The 19,109-nt window shown below is 54.1% G+C and overlaps 1 protein-coding gene across 2 annotated transcripts in view; it reads right to left on the reverse strand.

Annotated features, from left to right (window-relative positions):
* Positions 1-19,109, reverse strand: part of HTT (huntingtin) — a 123,716-nt gene that overhangs the window by 25,483 nt on the left and 79,124 nt on the right. For both annotated transcript variants that reach the window (XM_024993718.2, XM_002688430.6), the window contains 7 exons: positions 18,447-18,595; positions 16,860-16,996; positions 15,352-15,468; positions 12,753-12,875; positions 12,255-12,490; positions 10,711-10,853; positions 5,165-5,369 (listed from right to left, as the gene is read on the reverse strand). In XM_024993718.2, the coding sequence (XP_024849486.1) occupies positions 5,165-5,369; positions 10,711-10,853; positions 12,255-12,490; positions 12,753-12,875; positions 15,352-15,468; positions 16,860-16,996; positions 18,447-18,595 (1,110 nt within the window). The remainder of the gene's footprint in view (positions 1-5,164; positions 5,370-10,710; positions 10,854-12,254; positions 12,491-12,752; positions 12,876-15,351; positions 15,469-16,859; positions 16,997-18,446; positions 18,596-19,109) is intronic.

Genomic DNA, 19,109 nt, shown 5'->3' on the forward strand with positions numbered 1-19,109 from the left:
GACTCAGAGGGCACAGACCGCGGGCTTCCGTTCACAAGGCATTCTGCAATAGGCTACATGCAGAGGCAGAAGACGGGCACGTGGGGGACAGGTGACGGCTCTGGACACGGGAGTGCCTGTCGTGATGGCACTGTCCCAAACCTTGCTTGTGGTGGGCGACCTGACCTCACTGGGCACAGAAGAGCATGTTCACTGCACCGCAAATTATATGTCAACAGAAACCCTTCCTTACTCAGTCAGCCCTCCTGCCAGCCCCAACATGACCTGCATTCAAGCTGTAACTCTGTGTTCCGCCACGGTATAGCCGTAAGGAAAAGAGCCTCTGAAGGTGGAGCAGAGAATGTGCAATTCAAATATTAGCAGTGAACACAGAGAAGGTCCAATGTCAACCCAAATTTGGTCCCAGTTTGTAGGAGGGCAAGCGCCCAAGACAGATGCTGCCAGCTACTGATAGTGAACGATCTTCCCAAATAAAAGGTGACTGCATATGCAGGACCTTAACAGCCCACCTGACAGCAGAAAGCAAAGGATAAGTCCATGACGATGCAGTCCCCCAAATAAGGAGCAGAGCAGAGCAGACCCCACTGTGGCAGCCGTGGTACTTCCAGGACGCACGGCCTGGGGGCCCGGGCTCGTCTGAGAGCCGGCGTGTGCTGGGCTGTGTACAGAGCCTCTGTGACAATCTGATGAAGCAGTGCTATATCTGCAGAGTATATGTGTAACAAAAATAATGGCTTGTACTACTCTGTACCCCAAACTCTAGTGATTCACTTTCATCTTTTGGAAATGGACACGCGTCACAACAGCCAGACAAGGACACACCAGAAAGGAAAATCACACGGCAATATCCTGATTAAGACAGATGCAACACCCTCGACAAGGTACAGCAAACCGAACGCAGCAGGACATTAGAGAGGCCCCATATCACGACAAGTGGCATTTACCTAGGGATGCCAAGGACGGTTCAACATCTGTAAATCGACCAATACATCATGTTAACAAAATGAAAAATAAAAAAATGATCATCTCAACAAGAAGCACTTAACAAAGTTCAACATTTATTTATGATAAAAAAAAAAAAAAACTCTCAGTAAAATGGGTCCAGAGAGACCATTCATCAACATAATAAAGGCCATATATGGCAAGCCTGCAGCTAACATCATAGTCAATGGTGAAGAGCTGAAAGCTCTTCCTCTAAGACCAGGAATAAGACAAGGGTGCCCGCTCCCACAATCTTTACTCAACACAGTATTGGACGTCCCAGCCATAACAATTAAGCAAGAAACAGAGAGAAAAGGCATCAAGTCAGAACGAAGTCTGGCTTCCACTGCCTGCACGTGGCGTGACAGTGCATGCAGAAGCCCTGAGGCGCCCACTCAGAACCCGTCAGAAGCAACAATGAGCTCAGTAAAGCTTCAGCATACAGAATCAACACAGTAAGTCCCCCACGTACGAGTGAGTTCTGTTCTAAGGGTGCATCCTAAGTCCAACAAAATTGGCCTAAGCACTCAACTAACACAATCAGCTCTGGAAGCCCACTGTACTGCAATAGGCTTATAAATACCCTTCACACAAATAACACATGAAAAAACATACCAAAAACAAAGAAATCCTACAGTACAGTGCCTTGAAAAGTCGAGTACAACCACTGACACACGGGGGTTGGCCCTGAGTGAACAGGCAAGAAAAATGACTGGAGAGGGAGGTGGGTGGGAGACGGTAGGGTGGAAGGATCGTCAGCAAGAGGAGACAGAGGGCGGATGGAGTTTCACTCATCCTGATGTGGATGGCACAGGTTCCAGTTCCTTGCTGGATTCAATTGCATCTACTCTCTTAAAAAAAAAAAAACGATCCGCTGATGTCTGGGTAGTAGCTTTTCTCCTCTCATCGCAGACGATATCCTGGTCTTGAAATAAAGACCCTATACCACTGGACCCTACACAGTAGTGTACGGTACCCAGAAGCACAGCCGTCTGTGGACGACGCACGCAGGCGACACTGTATGCCAGACACGTGGGCCTTGCGTGACTGGACACGTGAACACACGTTTGCATCTTTGAAAGCTCACAACTCCAAGGCCTGTATGTAGGGGACTTACTGTATACAGAAATCTGCGGCATTTTTATACACCAATAACAAACAGAGAAATTAATGAAGCCCCATTAACAATTTCATCAAAAATAATAAAATAGGAATAAATTTAACCAAGGAGGTGAAGCTTTGAGACACTGATGAAAGAAGCTAAAGAAGACACAAACGAGAGGAAAGACATTCCTTGCTCATGGATCAGCAGAATTAATACTGTTAGAGCGCTTCCCAGGCAGCTCAGAGGAAAGAACCCACCTGCAAGGCAGGAGATGCAGGTTCAAGCCCTAAGTTGGAAATATCCCCTGGAAAAAGAAATGGCAACCCACTCCAGTATTCCTGCCTGGGAAACCCCATGGACAGAGAGCCTGGAGGACTACAGTCCATGGGGGTCCCATAGAGTTGGACACGACTGAATGACTAAACAACAACAACAACATTGTTAAAATGCCCATAACATACAAAGCAATCTATCAATTCATTGCAATCCCTATCCACATTCCAGTGGCACTTTTCACAGAACTTGACAAAAAATTCCAAAATTCACACAGAACCTGTAAAAGACTCTGAAGAGCCAACACAAGCTTGAGAAAGAGAACAAACCTGGAGGTATCACGCTCCCCGATTTCAAACCACGCTCCAAACCTACAGCAGGCAAAGCACTACGGCACTGACCTAGACCCAGAGACCAGTGAACAGCAGCCAGAGCACCGAGAAGTGAACGCACACTACTGCGACAGTGAAGCTATAACACGTGAAAATAAACAAGCGGGGGATCACGTATGCACACATGTGTGTTAACCTGTGACCGCACGCAAGTTACTTTACCTCTCTGGGGAAAGAAGCCTCCTCATCTGTAATATGCATGCAGTCCTAGGGGTTTTAATGACTTAGTATAACAGGAAGCCCTTAGAACAACACCTGGCACTTGGTGCTATGTGCGTGAAAGGACTCTGCTGCTGCAGCGTCAGGGAGATCAAATCACTAACTCACGTTAGTGCTGGGATACAATGAGGGCCCTTGTGGGGTAACATTCTCAAGGGAGAGAGAGATGGAAACCAAATTGTCACTCAAATAAACATCAAATTACAGTTTCAACACATGCCAGAAAAAAGAGGCAAAGGCTGGAGTGAGAGCAGATAGTGTGAGATTTCACCAATCAAAGAGAAATCAAGAAGCTTTCCTGAGGAAGCGATGACTGAGCTAAGAACCCAGGATGGACGGCCTTCCTGTATCTGCTGATATATGGAGAGAAATCAGGAAAATTTAAGTTCGATTGTAAAAATCTGGCAAAAACTAAATCAGTATCACAAACCTGAGGTCTGTGCCTCAAAGCCCATCCGCTCTCACCAACTCTAGATAATGCTCTGTATCATAAGGGTGGCCCACGCCCTTCGACCTCTCACCCGGAAACTCTCTCGTGTCCCCATTTCCTATTACTCTGCTTCCCTCCAGAGCAGACCTACCCTGACCACTGTTTGGAGCTGCTCTCTAAAGGCCCTCGCCCATCTTTTTTCTTCACTTCTATTTTGAAAATTTTCAAGCCAACAGAAAAACTGAAAGAATAACTCAATTAACAGTCACATACTCTTCAGCTAGATTCAACTACTAGTAAGTCGCCACGTTTGTGCTCAGGCACACACACACACACACACACACACACTCACTCTAGACATGCACACACTCTACACATACACATGTAGTTTTGGGGGCCTGCACCATTTAAGAGTCATCTGTAGGTCAAGAGACTGTACCCCTAAATGCCTCGGCAGGTGTCTCCCCTAAAAGCTGCTTATAACCAAAAGCACGCAACGAGGGCTTGTTCCAAGGGCCACGCCCACTGTTGGACCTGACAGCTGGATACTCAGGAGTTGGGGTGCCAGCCTCTGGTGTTCTTGCCTTCGCCCCAGGACGAGTCTGGGGAGCCTCACCACGTCCTCCCCGTCATACCAGGCAGGACTAGGTGGGGCGGGGCCTGAGCTAGCTGTGAGGACCCGCAGGTGCTAGGCAGGTGGACAGAAGGGAGACAGCACCCACCACGGGGCCTCGGTGTGCAGAGCAGGCCCCTCAGACCAGACACTGGCAGCCCCAGGAGCCGGGCAGAAATGCAGAGTCCTGGGCCCTACTCTCTGGGTGAACTGAATTCAATCTGAACGAGCCCCACAGGCGATTCACATGCACAGTGACGAAGCTCTCAAGGAAGAGACTCTGACTTTCCGTTCCTGACTTTCACGGCACTGAAGCCACCATGGCGAGCTTAAACTGTCCTCTAAGCAGATTAGACGCTCACTGCTCTGCTCCCCCAGCTCGCCGTGAGCACGTGGAGGGCCGGAAACACTGACTCCTCCTCCGCACACCCAACGGCACACAGCACAGAGCGGGCCAGCACCTGCGAGCGCGGCCCGCCGGCACATCCTCGTGCCGACGCTGAGCGGACAGGGCTGACCTCGGCCCTGCAGCCTCCTGTTTCCAGAGCTTTCTCTCCTGGGGGGCTCTTAAGTCTTCCAGAAACACTGCCCCAGGGACTCAGTTTGGGGCGGGGGTGCGGAGGGGTGGTGATCAGCTTTTATCTCCACATACGCACACACGGCTGGGCAAGAGGGGCCTGAAATCAGAGTCACACCTGGAAACTTTTTACAAAAAGAGGGCCACCCACAAGCACATACTTAGTAAGTCTTTCTGAACGACAAAAAATAAGGTAGTTTTGAAACGCGGCTAAATAATGACTGCATTATCTAAGAATAACCAGAACCACATTTAACTTATAACAAAGTTAAAATGTTGCAACATTTCTGGCTCTGGAACCAATTTAAGAACAAGAACCCAGCAGGAGGGACACAGGACAAGAATGGCCCGTAAGATGGAACGGTGTCAAAGAGCTTGCCAAGGAAGTCACGTGTGAAAAGCAGTGGCTATTGTGAATGCCTGCAGTCAAACCACATTTCCCTGCAATGGTGTCCAGGAAAGAAAGGCATGGGAGCAGAACCTTTCAACGCCTCGGGAAGACCGGGCCGAGCTCCGGCCGCTGAGAGCCGCGCACAGGAGCCGGGCGGGCCTGCCGGGGGGAGAGCGCACGTACTTGGGGGTCTGCTGCACCTCTGCCCACCAGCGGTAGTCGGTGTGGCTGACGAGCAGCAGGATCTGACACCAGAGCAGCACCAGGGCCGGGTGCGTGGGGACCATGGAGCGCACCCACGCGTTCAGGCTCTCCAGGCCATAGAAGCCGCCGTCCGCGCCGTCCCTCAGGAGCCTCGAGGCAGCTGCGGTGATCCTCCGGAACGTCCCTGGAAACAACCCGGAACAGAGCGGATTACGGGGACACGTCTGTGCTGCTCCTGGCGGCCCAACGCTTCACAGCCACATGAAGCTTTTACACCAAAGGGGCACACGCAGGGCTCCTTCCTACATTCACACGTCCAGGGCACCTGGCACTTCGGAAACTCCAGCCTGACAATTCGCCTCCTTAACTGAGCAGCCGTGGAAGCGGGCGCCCCACCGTCCCCTCCTCCCCAAGGAGACCAGGCTCTCCAGGGGCTCCGGGCAGGAAGCCTCGCTGGTGCCGACAGTGGACACAGCCCCACAAAAAGGGCAGCAGCCCCTACGCGGCCTGTAGTCAGGTCACTTGCAGCCAGAACAGCCCGAGCCACAGCCCTGCGGGTGGGCAGGGCGCGGCCATCCTGCAGGCTCCAGCGAGCTGAGGGCCGGGTGGCCCCCACGCCCACCATGACACGACCACCTGGGTTGGGTGGCCAGGCAGGCAGGCATCTACGCTCAGTCCCGCATGTCAGCAGCAGACCCAGGCAGGCTCTGCTCCAGCTTCCCCACAGTGTTCTCCTCAGGGCCCGGAAGCTCTCCCCCAGGGGAGAGCGGATTCCTGTTTCCTTCTAGCCCACCTCAAAATGGACACGAAGCCAGCTCCACATGCCCCAGGGACGCAAGGACACGAATTTGTCCACAAAGTACAAATGCTGCTTTGGCCCACACATACAGGGGAATATAGGCCCTTTTGAAAATACCAGGAAGTGAGCTGGGCCTGCAGGAAGGCAGCAAGGGGGCAGGAATGCTGCCCGTGGCTGGGCAGGCGTCTGCAGGGCGGTGGGAAGGGGCAGGCGACGGGGCGACTGGACGACACGGTGAGCAGCAGGGAGCCTCACGGTGGCCACAGGCCAGACCCAGCCCTGCCCGTGGCAAAGTGATGGACACTGTCAGCCCGCTGCCGGCTCCCCCTGCTTCCATCTGGGCAGCCGGTTTCTGAGCACCTGTAAAGTGGAGACCAGGTGCCTTCTTGTCTGTTTGCGCCAGATGGAATCCGACACAGGCCAACGACTGTGGGGTTCACTCCCCTCCTCCAACACAAGGGGTAACAAAGTGAAAACACAAGGCCATTACTCAGACTGGTTCCTATTTTAAGAAATAACACCTGAAATGGGCAAATTCAAAGGTCTCAATTTTCAGTGCAGGGTGTAATTATTGTCATTGTTTAAGCAATGCAAAAACAAAAATTACCAACTTTAGATGCTAAAGGCACCTTATTTATATAAAAGTACACGATGATTTAATTTTATCTCAAAACCAATCACACAGTAATTCTGCCCCCTAGTGTGTTTAAAAGAAATGGCGTCCAAATACCCGAGGAGCTAGAAACAAGACCTTAATACACACCCATCGCCGCTTATTTACAAACACCAACATTACATGGTGATCAAAACCATCCCCAAGAAAAAAAAGGCAAAAAGGCAAAACGGCTGTCTGAGGAGGCCTTACAGATAGCTGAGAAAAGAAGAGAAGCGAAAGGCAAAGGAGAAAAGGAAAGATATACCCATTCAAATGGCGAGTCCCAAAGAATAGCAAAGAGAGATAAGAAAGCCTTCCTCAGTGATCAATGCAAGGAAATAGAGGAAAACAATAGAATGGGAAAGACTAGAGATCTCTTCAAGAAAATTAGAGATACCAAGGGAACATTTCATGCAAAGATGGGCTCAATAAAGGACAGAATTGGTATGAACCTAATGAAAACAAAAGATACTAAGAAGAGGTGGCAAGAATACACAGAAAAACTATACAAAAAAGATCCTGATGACCCAAATAACCACGATAGTGTGATCACTCACCTAGAGCCAGACATCTTAGAATGCAAAGTCAAGTGCCCTTAGGAAGCATCACTACGAACAAAGCTAGTGGAGGTGATAGAATTCCAGTTGAGCTATTTCAAGTCCTAAATCATGATGCAGACAGAGTACATCATGCGAAATGCGGGGCTGGATAAAGCACAAGCCACAATCAAGATTGCCTGGAGAAAGGTCAATAACCTCAGATATGCAAATAACACCACTCTTATGGCAGAAAGTGAAGAGGAACTAAAGAGCTTCTTGATGAAGCTAAAAGAGGAGAGTGAAAAAGCTGGCTTAAAATTCAACATTCAAAAATCTAAGGTCATGGTATCTGGTCCTATCACTTAATGGCAAAGATGGGGGAAAAATGGAAACAGAGAGAGACTTTATTTCCTTGGGCTCCAAAATCAGTGCAGATGGTGACTGCAGCCATGATATTAAAAAACACTTGCCCCTTGGAAGAAAAGCTAATGACAAACCTAGGCAGCATATTAAAAAGCAGAGACATTACTTTGCTGACAAAGATCCACCTAGTCAAAGCTATGGTTTCTCCAGTAGTCATGTATGGATGTGAGAACTGGACCATAAAGAAGGCCGAGTGCCAAAGAATTGATGCTTTTGAACTGTGGTGTTGGAGAAGACTTTTCAGAACCCCTTGGACTGCAAGGAGATCAAACCAGTTCATTAGAAGGACTGATGCTGAAGCTGAAACTCCAATACTTTGGCCATGTGAAGAACTGATGTGAAGAACGGACTCATTGCAGAAGACCCTGATGCTGGGAAAGACTGAAGGCAGAAGGAGAAGGGGACGAAAGAGGATGAGATGGCTGGATGGCATCATCGACTCAATGGACTGGTCTGAACAAGCTCCGATAGATGGTGACGGACAGGGAGGCCTGGTGCGCTGCAGTCCATGGAGTCACAGAGTTGGACACGACTGAGTGCCTGAATAAGGAACAATAAGGACCAACTGAACTATCTCCAAAGACATGAGCTGCAAAATCCAGGTGCCCCGACGCCTGGCCGGGACTCCTGAGCAGGGCACAGCCGCTCACACTCCACTCCACAAGTGGCTGTTCAAATTTAACCAAAATTAGATCAAATAAAAGCGCTTCAGCCACAGCAGTCACACTTCCAGAGCCCATGGGCCACATGCAAGCACAAGTAGCTGGGTTAGCACAGACACGGAACATGTGCACCCTGCAGGAAGCGGGCTGGGCGGCCCTGCAGCAGACACAAAAGTGTCCTCCCTGATCTCTGAGGAAAGGAGGATGGTTAGAACAGCAGGGGAGCGAGCACCGTGAAATCCCTGGGTGCGGCGAAGGCCGCAGAACGTACCGCTCTTATCAAAGAAGGTGGAAAGCAGCCCCTGATGTGAACTGGGGTCAGATCCACACCAAATGATGGCCAAATATGAAAGTGACCAACATGCTAATAACAACTGATTCTTCAATGCCTTAATTATCCTCTCAACTTCACACTTACAGTGGTGGGTTGGTGGGGCATAAATTGGAAGATCCTCAGAAAGAAAACTGTTTCCGTGTTAAGTAAATAAGATGGCTTAAAGCTATAGCCCATTATCACAAACTCTGACTACACCCCAGGGCCGAGGGCGCCTGCAGTCACGCGGCGCAGCTGAGGAGGCATCCGGCCCCATCAGTCTCGGTCCCGCTGCCTCCCAGGCCCTCTGGCCCTGGCCGCTCTCAGAAACTCTCTCCAAAGCGCCAGCTCCTTCTCCTCCAGGCCTCAGCTTTGCGGTCGACGAGGAGAGCCCGCCCCGTGCTGCCTGCCACTGTCTTGTTTCCTGATCAGGAGACATCAGGACCTGCGGCGGCACCTCTGTGTACCGGCATCTCTGTGTATCGGCATCTCTGTGTACTGTCCGACTCGCTGGACTGACAGCCGCAGAGGCAGGAATCACATCAGCTCTACTGACCACCGCACACCCAGGCCCGGCCCGGCGGCGGGTGACTCAGCACCTCTTTCTCAAGCGAATAAAGGGCGATGATGGTAATGACCTTCTGCTTTAATGGTACGTATCTGCGTGTGTGCTTTAATTGTGTTAAGGTGATATATACACGAGTGGGATTTGAACTCGTGTGTATATATCACTTTGATGCAAATTAAAAATCTCGTAACACAAGAGGATTTGATTCTACAGGTGCCCTGCCGCATCCCTCTGAGGGCAACTTCTCATCGCTCTGCTTCAGGTCTGGTGGTTGCCTCCGAGCTCACCCTGACGCGCTTTCATCGCCTGCAGCAGACCCTCAGGTACTCTGTCCACTCCGCTTCCCTCGCTCACTGTCGTTTGCTGTTCAGTTGCTAAATTGTGTCCAACCCTTTGCAGTACCCTAACTGTAGCACACCCGGCCTCCCTGTGCTTCACCCCCTCCCGGAGCCTGCTCAAACTCATGTCACTGAGTCGGTGATGCCCTCCAGCCATCTCATCCTCTGTCACCCCTTCTCCTCCTGCCCCCAATCTTTCCCAGCAACAGGGTCTTTTCCAATGAGTCGGTTCTTCACATCAGGTGGCCAAAGTATTGGAGTTTTAGCTTCAACATCAGTCCTTCCAATGAATATTCAGGGTTGATTTCCTTTAGGATTTACTGGTTGGAGCTCCTTGCAGTCCAAGGGACTCTCAAGAGTCTTCTCCAACACCACAGTTCAAAAGCATCATTCTTCGGCACTCAACTTTCTTTATGGTTCAACTCTCACATCCATATGTGACCACTGGAAAAACCATAGCTTTGACTATACGGACCTTTGTCGGCAAAGTAACATCTCTGTGTTTTAACACGCTATCTAGGTTTGTCATAACTTTTCTCCCCGTGCTACTGGAAAGTAACCCCCTCCCGCAAACGAAGGCTGTCCAACCTCTCAGCGGGCCCAGGGTGGCCGGACTCTTGCAGCCCTGAGACCACAAGTCAGAGACCCTCCCTTCTGCCATGGGGAAGGAGCCCACCAGACAACAGAGCCAGCACAGTAAGAGCTGAGATATGGAAACAGGCAACGTGGCCACAGAGTGAAGCACACTGGAGGCCGCCACCCAAAGGGCACCCACTCCCACACCTCCAGGTGTGCTGCGGGTCTGGGCCAAGCTTTCCTGCTGTTTGTGTTTCCCCGAGATTAGAACTGCCTTTCGCTTTTCTTGCTGAACAAAGAAAGATATGCCTCTACCCGATAACTAGCAAGACCACTGCTTTTGAAAATGCTCATTCCTCTTGAAAAACTCGGGCCCCTTCCTATGCCTGCTACAGGGCAGGGACTTTGTGATCTCTCTCACTCTCTCTCGTGCAATGACTTTTTAAATTCACAATCATACATAAAGGCAACAGAACATCCTGACTTCCCGAATCTTTAACACAGCAGAGGCCCTCAGATTCACGTTCGCACAGCACCGCGTCGTCAAATACACACAGGGCACAGCAGAGCTGGCTCTGCGCACACCTGCACGCCGGGTGTGTTGGCAGGGCGGGGCACAGGCGCTCTAGCCAGGCTAGTGCGGTGCACCTACCGGACTTGAAGATGTGGATGAGACACATGAGCAGCGTGCCCAGCTCCTGGCAGTAGAAAGTCTGCTGCTGCTCGCTCACCTCCACTCTCAGCTGCTTTGTAACAATGTCCTCTAAGAGGACTCCAACCAGCTGGAGCAGAAACCTTCAGAGAGAGGGAGAAGGGGAGAGCAAAGTAGGTGACTGTCACAGAGCACTCCTAAGAAGTACACCCACGAACATCACACACACGGTAGGTACAGGGGGAGTCCAACGCAAGAGAAGCAGAACAGGGAAGCGTGAGTCGCTCAGTCATGTCGACTCTGTGCAACCTCACGCACTACAGCCCGCCAGGCTCCTCTGTTCTTAGGATTCCCCAGGCAAGAATATTAGAGTGGGTTGCCATTTCCTTCTCCAGAGGATCTTCCCGACCCAAGAATCGAAACTGGGTTTCTTGCACTGCAGGCAAATTCTTCACCGTGTGAGCCACCAGGGAAGCCCAATACAATGAGAGGAGGAGAGAGGCCCTGGATGAAGCCACTTGACCTCTCTGTGCACCACTTTCCTAACAAGATGGGATAAGCACAGCACCTCTGAGGGCGTGTCAGGAGGCTCAAGGGACCTGTGGTGTTCCTTCCAGGCTTTCAGCCATCAAGCGGGCTAATGCCCACCACAGGGCGTTCCTGCAGCCCGCACCTCAGCCACCTGCCTAACCGCGACAGCGTGAGCCGCAGGCTGCGTGCTGACCAGGTTCACCCGCCTCATCTCCACGACGACCTCTACCTACGGCCACCCAAGGGTGGCACACGGCCATCACGCAGGCAGGAAGTGAGCGCCCAGGACATGCTCTGCAGGCTCTAACTCAGAGCACACCCGAGTACAGCAGACGAGGAGGCACACTTGTCTAACAGCAAGTCTGTACAGTGCCCGAGTCATGAGCGTGGCCTCCAAGGAGCTTCCCAACATCGACACGGGCAGACACGATCTGACACCACAAACACACTGGTGGGGCTTCCCAGGGGCTCAGTGGTAAAGAACCCGGCTGCGATGCAGGAGATGCAGGTTCAGTCCCTGGGTCAGGAAGATCCCCTGGAGAGGGGAATGCCAACAGGCTCCAGTATTCTTATCTGGAGAATCCCACGGACAAAGGAGCCTGGTGCGCTACAGTCCACAGGGTCGCAAAGAGTTGGACACAACTGAATGACCAAGAACACACAAGTATACGGAAGGGAGCACAGCAGAGCAGTCCACCTGGCAGGGAGCAGGATTCTACTGCCTATGGTGTCAGGAGGGCAGTACACAGTGGGGAGGAAAAGAAGCGGGTCTTTTTAGTGGGTCTTCCTACATTTTCCAACTCTCTGCAGGCAACGCACCCACAGACTAGTCTGGGCAGTCTTCAGAGGGTCTGATTCAGGACCTGACCGAGCCTGCAGAGAGGCAGGACCAAGGGCCAGAGACGAGGCTGGCTGGGCAAAGAGAACACACCGGCTCCTTAAGCCACGTTGTCGGTCTTAGGGCTCCAACACCACATGACAGCCCAAGGCCACGGACTAGACGTGACACGCACCTGGCAAATGTTTCTTCCGGCAGATTCTTCATCTGTCTCCCTTCAGTGTGCTCCTCCAGTGCTGAAGTACTGTCCCCATCTCTTAACCTACTGATTGTCGGACAGGAGACCAAGTACGGAGAGAAGGAGAGCTCCTGGATGCGGGACAGGACGATGTCCTCGGTCGACTGGGAAATCAGCACCCGCAGGATGGCCAGGATGCCTGACACCCACAGCTGGACCGTGCTCACCGCTGCCTGGGGACAGAGCCGGGGAAGCGCTGCTGAGGAGGACAGCCAGACACCCCCCTGCCAACGCCAGTTACGGAGACCCCCCTCCCCTCACCCCCAGTTTGACAAAGCCGCCTGAGTCCCTGTCTCGCTGGTTCTCAAAGCGCGGCTGGGACCAGCGGCCTCAGTGCTGTCTGGAACCCCATGAAACAGGCAAAGTCTCCACCCCCAGCCCTGCAGACACCCCCAGGCGCGGGACCCAGAACGCCACCAGGAGCCAGGTACTCACCAGGGTGTCTGGGGTGACGAACATACTCCGTAAAAGCATGTCCACAGGGCGTAGGGAGGAGGGGGCCAAAATCTCAAACAACGTGTTCAGCACTCCCAGGGCCTCGTGAGAATCAATGTGCATCTGTTGCGAGTGAATGTCGCAGACGTTTCCCCGTAAGCCAGCAGAAAAAAGGTCAACGCTGCCCTCCACGTGAGGTGTCTCACGGCCTGATGACCTGGACCATCCCATCGTTCCCACCCCGCAAAACTTCCATACGACTCAACGTCAGTAGCAAACCAAGGAAACGTTTTTTTAGAACAATACCGTAACAGCTACGTTTTTTTTCGCACGATGGAAATCTTTTCATTTCATTTAGATTTTTACTAAATAAACCAAACATGCTTTCTGCACAAATTCAAATAGATCCAAGTATGAGATTTACTCAGCTGAGCCCGCATGGCCTGCCACAGTCACCACTGCTCCGGGGACCGGCCCCTGCTGCACCCCTTCCTGCACGCGCAGCTCACCCACGTGGGCATCACACTCTCTGTCTTCTACCTTCTTTCACTCTCTTCACCTGCACTCCATCCCCACCCCACCACCGAGTAGACGACGTTCGCAAATTAGTGCAGTTCTCTTTAACTTCCTCCACATTCCTGTACCTGTAGAGAAGTTTTTAAGTTGTTTCGAAAAATTGTATTATGTCTCTGTTTTTTTTCCACTAAAAAATAAATGAAGAACGGGTTTCAAACCTTAAGGTTACTTTTAAAGGATGCAGAATGGTCCCGATTGAGTGTGCACACAGCGCACTCGCCCGCCGCCCTGCCGCTGAGCCCGTCACAGCTGACAGGGTGCACATGGCCACGGCTGCGGGGAGTGCCTTCTCTCCTAGGTTTCAGAACACTGTGCCGCCTGCGCCTCCGGTTCCCCGCCCCGCCCCCGTCTGGTCCGCAGGGCCCCTCACACCTCCGGGGCTCGGCCGCATCCCACTGCCCACCCACCCTGGCCCGCAGTGCCCCCGCCCCCTCCAGGCCGGCACCCCAGGGGCTTGCTTCAGCCTCCTCGGGGACCTCCTGCTCTCCCAACCCAACACATGCGGATGAGGCTCCGAGCTCCCCCTGAATCTCGCTCCGTCCAGGTGGCCCCTAAGCCATCACCTTGCAGCCACTGACCTGCCCCTCCTCTCACGCCCACTGAAGCTGTCAGCACAACTCGCTGGTTCTGCATCCGAGCTGCGTCCAGCGGGTGCCCCTTCCTGCCCCTCTGTCCCCATGCCCGGGTCTATGCAGGCCCTGAGCTGTGAGCGGCTCTCTCCGCTACCCCTACCCTGACCGCCTGTTCAGCTCTCAGATTCACCCTGCCCCCCTTCCTACCAAGCCCCCTGAGGGCTCTCCCACAGCCCCCCCAGAGAGAGCTTCCCCAGGTATCTGCTCAGGTCACCCTCACGTCCTTCGCGTCCCCCCTCCACAACCCTCGTCAGACGCTACAGACAGTAACCAGGCCCTGTGCTGGCTGTCCCCAGCCCTAGGCCAGCATCCTCCGGGGCCAGGAGGGCAGGCGTAGTCGGGGGGGACGTGCGGATGCACCCTGCGCTGTGCCCCTGGCCCACAGACCACCCGGCACACAGTGCCACTGCAGGGGAAGGTACGCTGGGCGTTCACCCCGCACTGCGGCCCCGGCCCGCTGCCTCCTCAGTGTCTGCGGTGAGAGGAGTGCAGAGCTCACGGAGCCCCACCCTGGAGATGCGTCCCTGCGGCCATGGATGCCTCGGCCAGCTGAAAACAGCGGAGCCACCCACTCATTAAAACTGCGTCTTATCAGGCCCTCCCTGGCGGTCCAGGAGCTGGGACCCATCCTTCCACTGCCTGAAGCCTGGGTCTGATCCCTGGTCGGGAGCTGAGATCCCGCAGCCACATGTCAGGTGCCAGTCATCAAAAAAATCCTGTGTATCTGTTGTTCTTACCAAACACCATGACCCCGCTCCCCGGCCCCCACCCTGGCCTCAGGATGACGGTCTGTGACGAGAGCAGAGCAAGCAGCTGACGCCGTGAAGACAGGGCCTACCCGCTCCCGTCAGCACCAAGAGCCATGGGCACCGCACCGCCCAGAGCACTCACTCCCGAGCTGGCCGACCTGGACGAGCTGACGGGCACCTGCTGGCGGCACCCACGGCACCTCACAGCCAGAGCTGTGCCGGCAGCAGGCAGGGTGTCCTGGCAGCGGCCTCTGGAGTGACCGTCTTTGGCGCGTCCCTGCTGCTGACTCCGAGGCGGTGCTGCACCCGGCAGGGAGTCCCGCCCTCAACCCTGCACGCGTGGGGCCCACCGATGGCACCGTTCAACCACAGAGATCCTAAGTGTCGGCTTACTGCTAAGCTACTCTGTAAGCAGCAAGAGAAAACCCTCCCTGACAGAGCAAACAGGAGGGAGGCAGGGTGAGCCGGAAAGGAGGCAGCCCCGAGGCGCCGTGGGCACCAGGCTGTCTCTGACCCAGGCCCCGCACTGGCCCCGGTGCACAGTTAACGCCGATGAAACGCGCCCGCTGGGAGTGAGCCTGAGCACGCAGCTCCAAGGCTGGCCCCACGGGAGGCGCAGGTGGGGGCGGGGGGGGGACGCACCTGCTGCTTGGCCAGCATCGGGAGGATGACGTCGGCCACCTGCCGGGACAGCCGCTTCCACCTGTCCTCGCTCTCCTTGTGGCACTGCCGCAGGACCAGCGTGAACATCTCCAGCACCTGCGGGGACGGCCCAGATGCTTGAGCCCGGCCCGCACGCCCCAGGCGCCGTGCACACCAGGCGGACCCAGCACGGCCACGCCTCGGGCCTTCCCAGGCTCCAACCAGAGGAAAGCCGGGCGCCTGTCGGCCTCGGGCAGAGCACAGGGGCAGGACCGGACCGCCGCGCAGGGGCCCCGGCTGAGCCTTCCCCTCTGCTCTGCGCTCTGCAAAGCTCCCCTCCCCCTGAAGACGGTTTGGGTCCCCGGCTCCCGTGAGCCTTCCCCTCTGCTCTGCGCTCTGCAAAGCTCCCCTCCCCGTGAAGACGGTTTACTTCAGAAGAGTTCTCCGTGGGTGAGCCCCAGTTTGGTCGTGATCCCTCCTAAACAGAGACCCCTGAACGCCTGCTTGATAAACACGGCCTTGCTGGCATGGGGCCACCGTGAACCTGCTGCCAGGACGGCGCTCACACGACAGCAGACAGGGAGAGATGCAGGTGCCAGGCAGCCTGCAAAGCTGAAAATGCTTAATCGCAGAGACAGTCTACAGCCCAGTCTATAAAATGCCACGTTCCAGGCGGAGCCCACTCCCTGGAAAGCCTGCCCGGCCGCCTCCTCCCACAGCGGCCTCTCCCTTCCCAGGACCCAGCGGCACGTACGCAGAGGCAGGCAAGTCTGCGCTGTGGCCCGTCTTCCCAAACCAAGGCCAGCCGCGCTCTGTCCCGTAAGCCAGGCTGCGGACGCGCGGGACACCAGCCCATGTGCCTGCCAAGAGCTGGGCACTGGCTCTCGACCCTCTTATGGAAGTTGTACTTTTAATCCTACAGGATTTAATTCAACGCTAAGTATTTAGTTAAATATTACCTAGGTTAAGCAAAACGAGAATGCATAGAAGTTTCTGTGAGAGAATCTGTGCCAGAGACAAACAGTAACAGGGATTACTGAGACCATGAGGGCGAGGCCCCTGCCAGTCATGGAAGAGCGCTCTCTAAAATGCCAGGTTTCAGACAGCCTCACACCATCTGAAATTCCAAATGTACCTGGAGGAAAGCGGAGCCAGAAATCAGTGCAAAGACTCTGGTCCTCCACCAACACGGTGGTAAATACATGTACAAACAAGTGTTTAAATCACTTCAGGCTGAGACCTTTCAAAACACTCAGAACTCCAGCACCGTGATCAACGCTGCTGACTGATTTTTCCTTGTTTTGGAAAAGGGTCCTCCACCACCTTGACTGAACTTATGACCGTCGGCCAGGCGTGGGGCCTTAAAGAGAGACCCCGTTAAGCCTTCCGCCTGCAGTGTCTCCCCACTGCCCAAGAGCCCAGGGCTGGCACAGAGCCACACTCGCTGACGAGCGGACAGGGCCACCGCAGGCTTCCTGCCACTCCTGCTCCCCTACCCCACCCCTTACCTGATGGTACTGGATGAGTCTCAGTAACATGGACACCACCACCTCTTTCTGGGTTTCAAGCTCTTTTCCTGCATCAGCCTTATTGGTTCCTCTTAAAACGAAGAGGTCGTGGACTATGGGCTGCAGGGCAGGTATGGCTGTGGGCACAGAAGGACACTAAGAAGGCGCTCGGGAGACGACACTGACGCCTCCAGACGATTTCCAAGAAACAGAGGTCTGATCCACACTCGACTCGGCGATCAGGGATAATTTCAGGTTACCCAGGAGTGCACGGAGATTATCTGTACGCCATCCTGGAAGGTCAAGGGTCTTCCCTGACACTTCACAAGGTTGTGAAATCTTTTTGAAAACTAGGACTTCTGTGACATAACATTACTTCTGACACAAAGTGACACAAATTCAAAAGTCGAATTTAAACTAAAAAACAGCAGCATTCTAACCTCATACACCATCTGCTCAGTCACCTGAAAAGAGCACAGATGCTTTTCCCACAGAAAACACTTAGAGGATTAGATTTCTATAGTGTTTCAAGCAACTCAACTCAGTCTCTCGTTAGACTAAGCGTTTCCCCCTCAAGGCGTGTCTTTACTCAAAACAGCAAAGTGAAGTCTTTGGCCGAACACACCCTCAGGAGTAAACTAGGAAGGCCTTTCACTGAGGAGCATCAGCCGGGCCAAGTCACCAAGTTACTGAAAGGCACACTCTCACCCTCAGCCTCTCTCACACTCTCTCTCTCTCACACACATGCAGACTCATACACACACTCACACACACATACTGGCTGAGTTTCCCACAGATGACCAGGCTCTGTAGTGGAGACAATAAGGTCTGACTGTCCATCAACTTTCTTTCCAAACAAAGAACTTGCTTCCCTCTGGTCTGGGAAGCCTCAGCCGCCCCTCCAGTGAGGCCTGCACTCTCAGCTCCAGGGCCCAGGCACACGCAGTCAGGGCCCCTCTGCCGAGGCCGGGACAGGGGCCTACAGTAGGCTGGCCGCCTTGCTAGCGTGGAGGCGGAAAGGAGCTGAGCCCTGCGTACCCCCGCCCCCGGCCTGGGAGGTCCGCCGCCGCGGGACAGCACAGGGGGACCTCGGTGCGGCAGCCAGCAGAGGTCACAGGAGGCGCCCCCACCACGGCGCAGAGGCCTCCAGGCTTCTGCCGACAGCGCCACATAAGGCGAGCAGGGCGAGCTGGGAGGAAGTCAGAGGGGTGACACTCCTCCCCACAGCACAGCCTCACTGCGCCAGGCGGCAGCAGGTGCCTGGGCTGCGGGTCGCTCTCTGTGGACCTCACTTTAGCTCCTATGAAACAGGCAGTCAAAACAAGGTCCTGAATCAAGGCCACACTGTACCTTCCAGGACATTGGGCAATAAACCCAGTGGCCTTACAGAAGCTGGATTTTAAAGTTTTCTGTTTCATGTGGATAGACAAGAGTATTTATGGCCGACTCCACGTGCGCTGTTTGTACCCAGGTGGACCACACTCCCTTCTTCAGACACCTCTGGCCAGAGTACACACGCGCACAGCCAGCGGGAGGCAGTGTAAGCACACAGACCAAAGAGCCAGGGAGAGGCCCGCCCCCCATTACCGTGCGTCACTGCCTTCCTCCCGCTGGCCATGATGCCGTCACAGAGCTGGATGATTTTAGGGATCCCGATGATCTGTTTTGAGTGGTAACGCTCGTAAGACAGTAATACCAGGAAGAAAAAGATGTTTGGGATAATCGCCTCTGACTCCCTAGAAACAGAAACATCCAAAGACATCCTTTTAAAATGAAAAAACATCATCGTATTAACAGCCCCAAAACACTCCTGATTCAAAGTGGAGAGCATGCATATGAGAAACAGGAGAGCGTGGGGTGGGGGGCAGCGCTCGGAGCCTCGGCACCCGGTTCGGTCCCGTCACCCTCATCTCGAGTCCCTGTCTGGGGCGGGGCCCCCACGCCCGCTAGGCAGCTGGCAGGGCTCAGTGAGGGCCCTGAGGGAGGCACCCTCATCACCGCAGCCCAGGGCGCCTCCATCTGTCCCTCACCCTGCCACTGAAGAAGCTGGCACCCAAAGGAGAAAAGGTAACTTGCCTCCAATCACATGGTCAGGGTGACACACCCAAGAACAAGAGCCCGGGCCTCTAGACCCGGGGGCAGGGGGAGAGGCGGGCGGACGGGCCGCTCAGGACACTCCTCTGCACCACACTTCCCTCACGACTAAGTGGCTCAGAAACTAAAGGAGTTTCATTTTCAATTATATTTACA

Source organism: Bos taurus, chromosome 6 (assembly GCF_002263795.3).
Source record: "Bos taurus isolate L1 Dominette 01449 registration number 42190680 breed Hereford chromosome 6, ARS-UCD2.0, whole genome shotgun sequence".
Classification (NCBI taxonomy): domain Eukaryota; kingdom Metazoa; phylum Chordata; class Mammalia; order Artiodactyla; family Bovidae; genus Bos; species Bos taurus.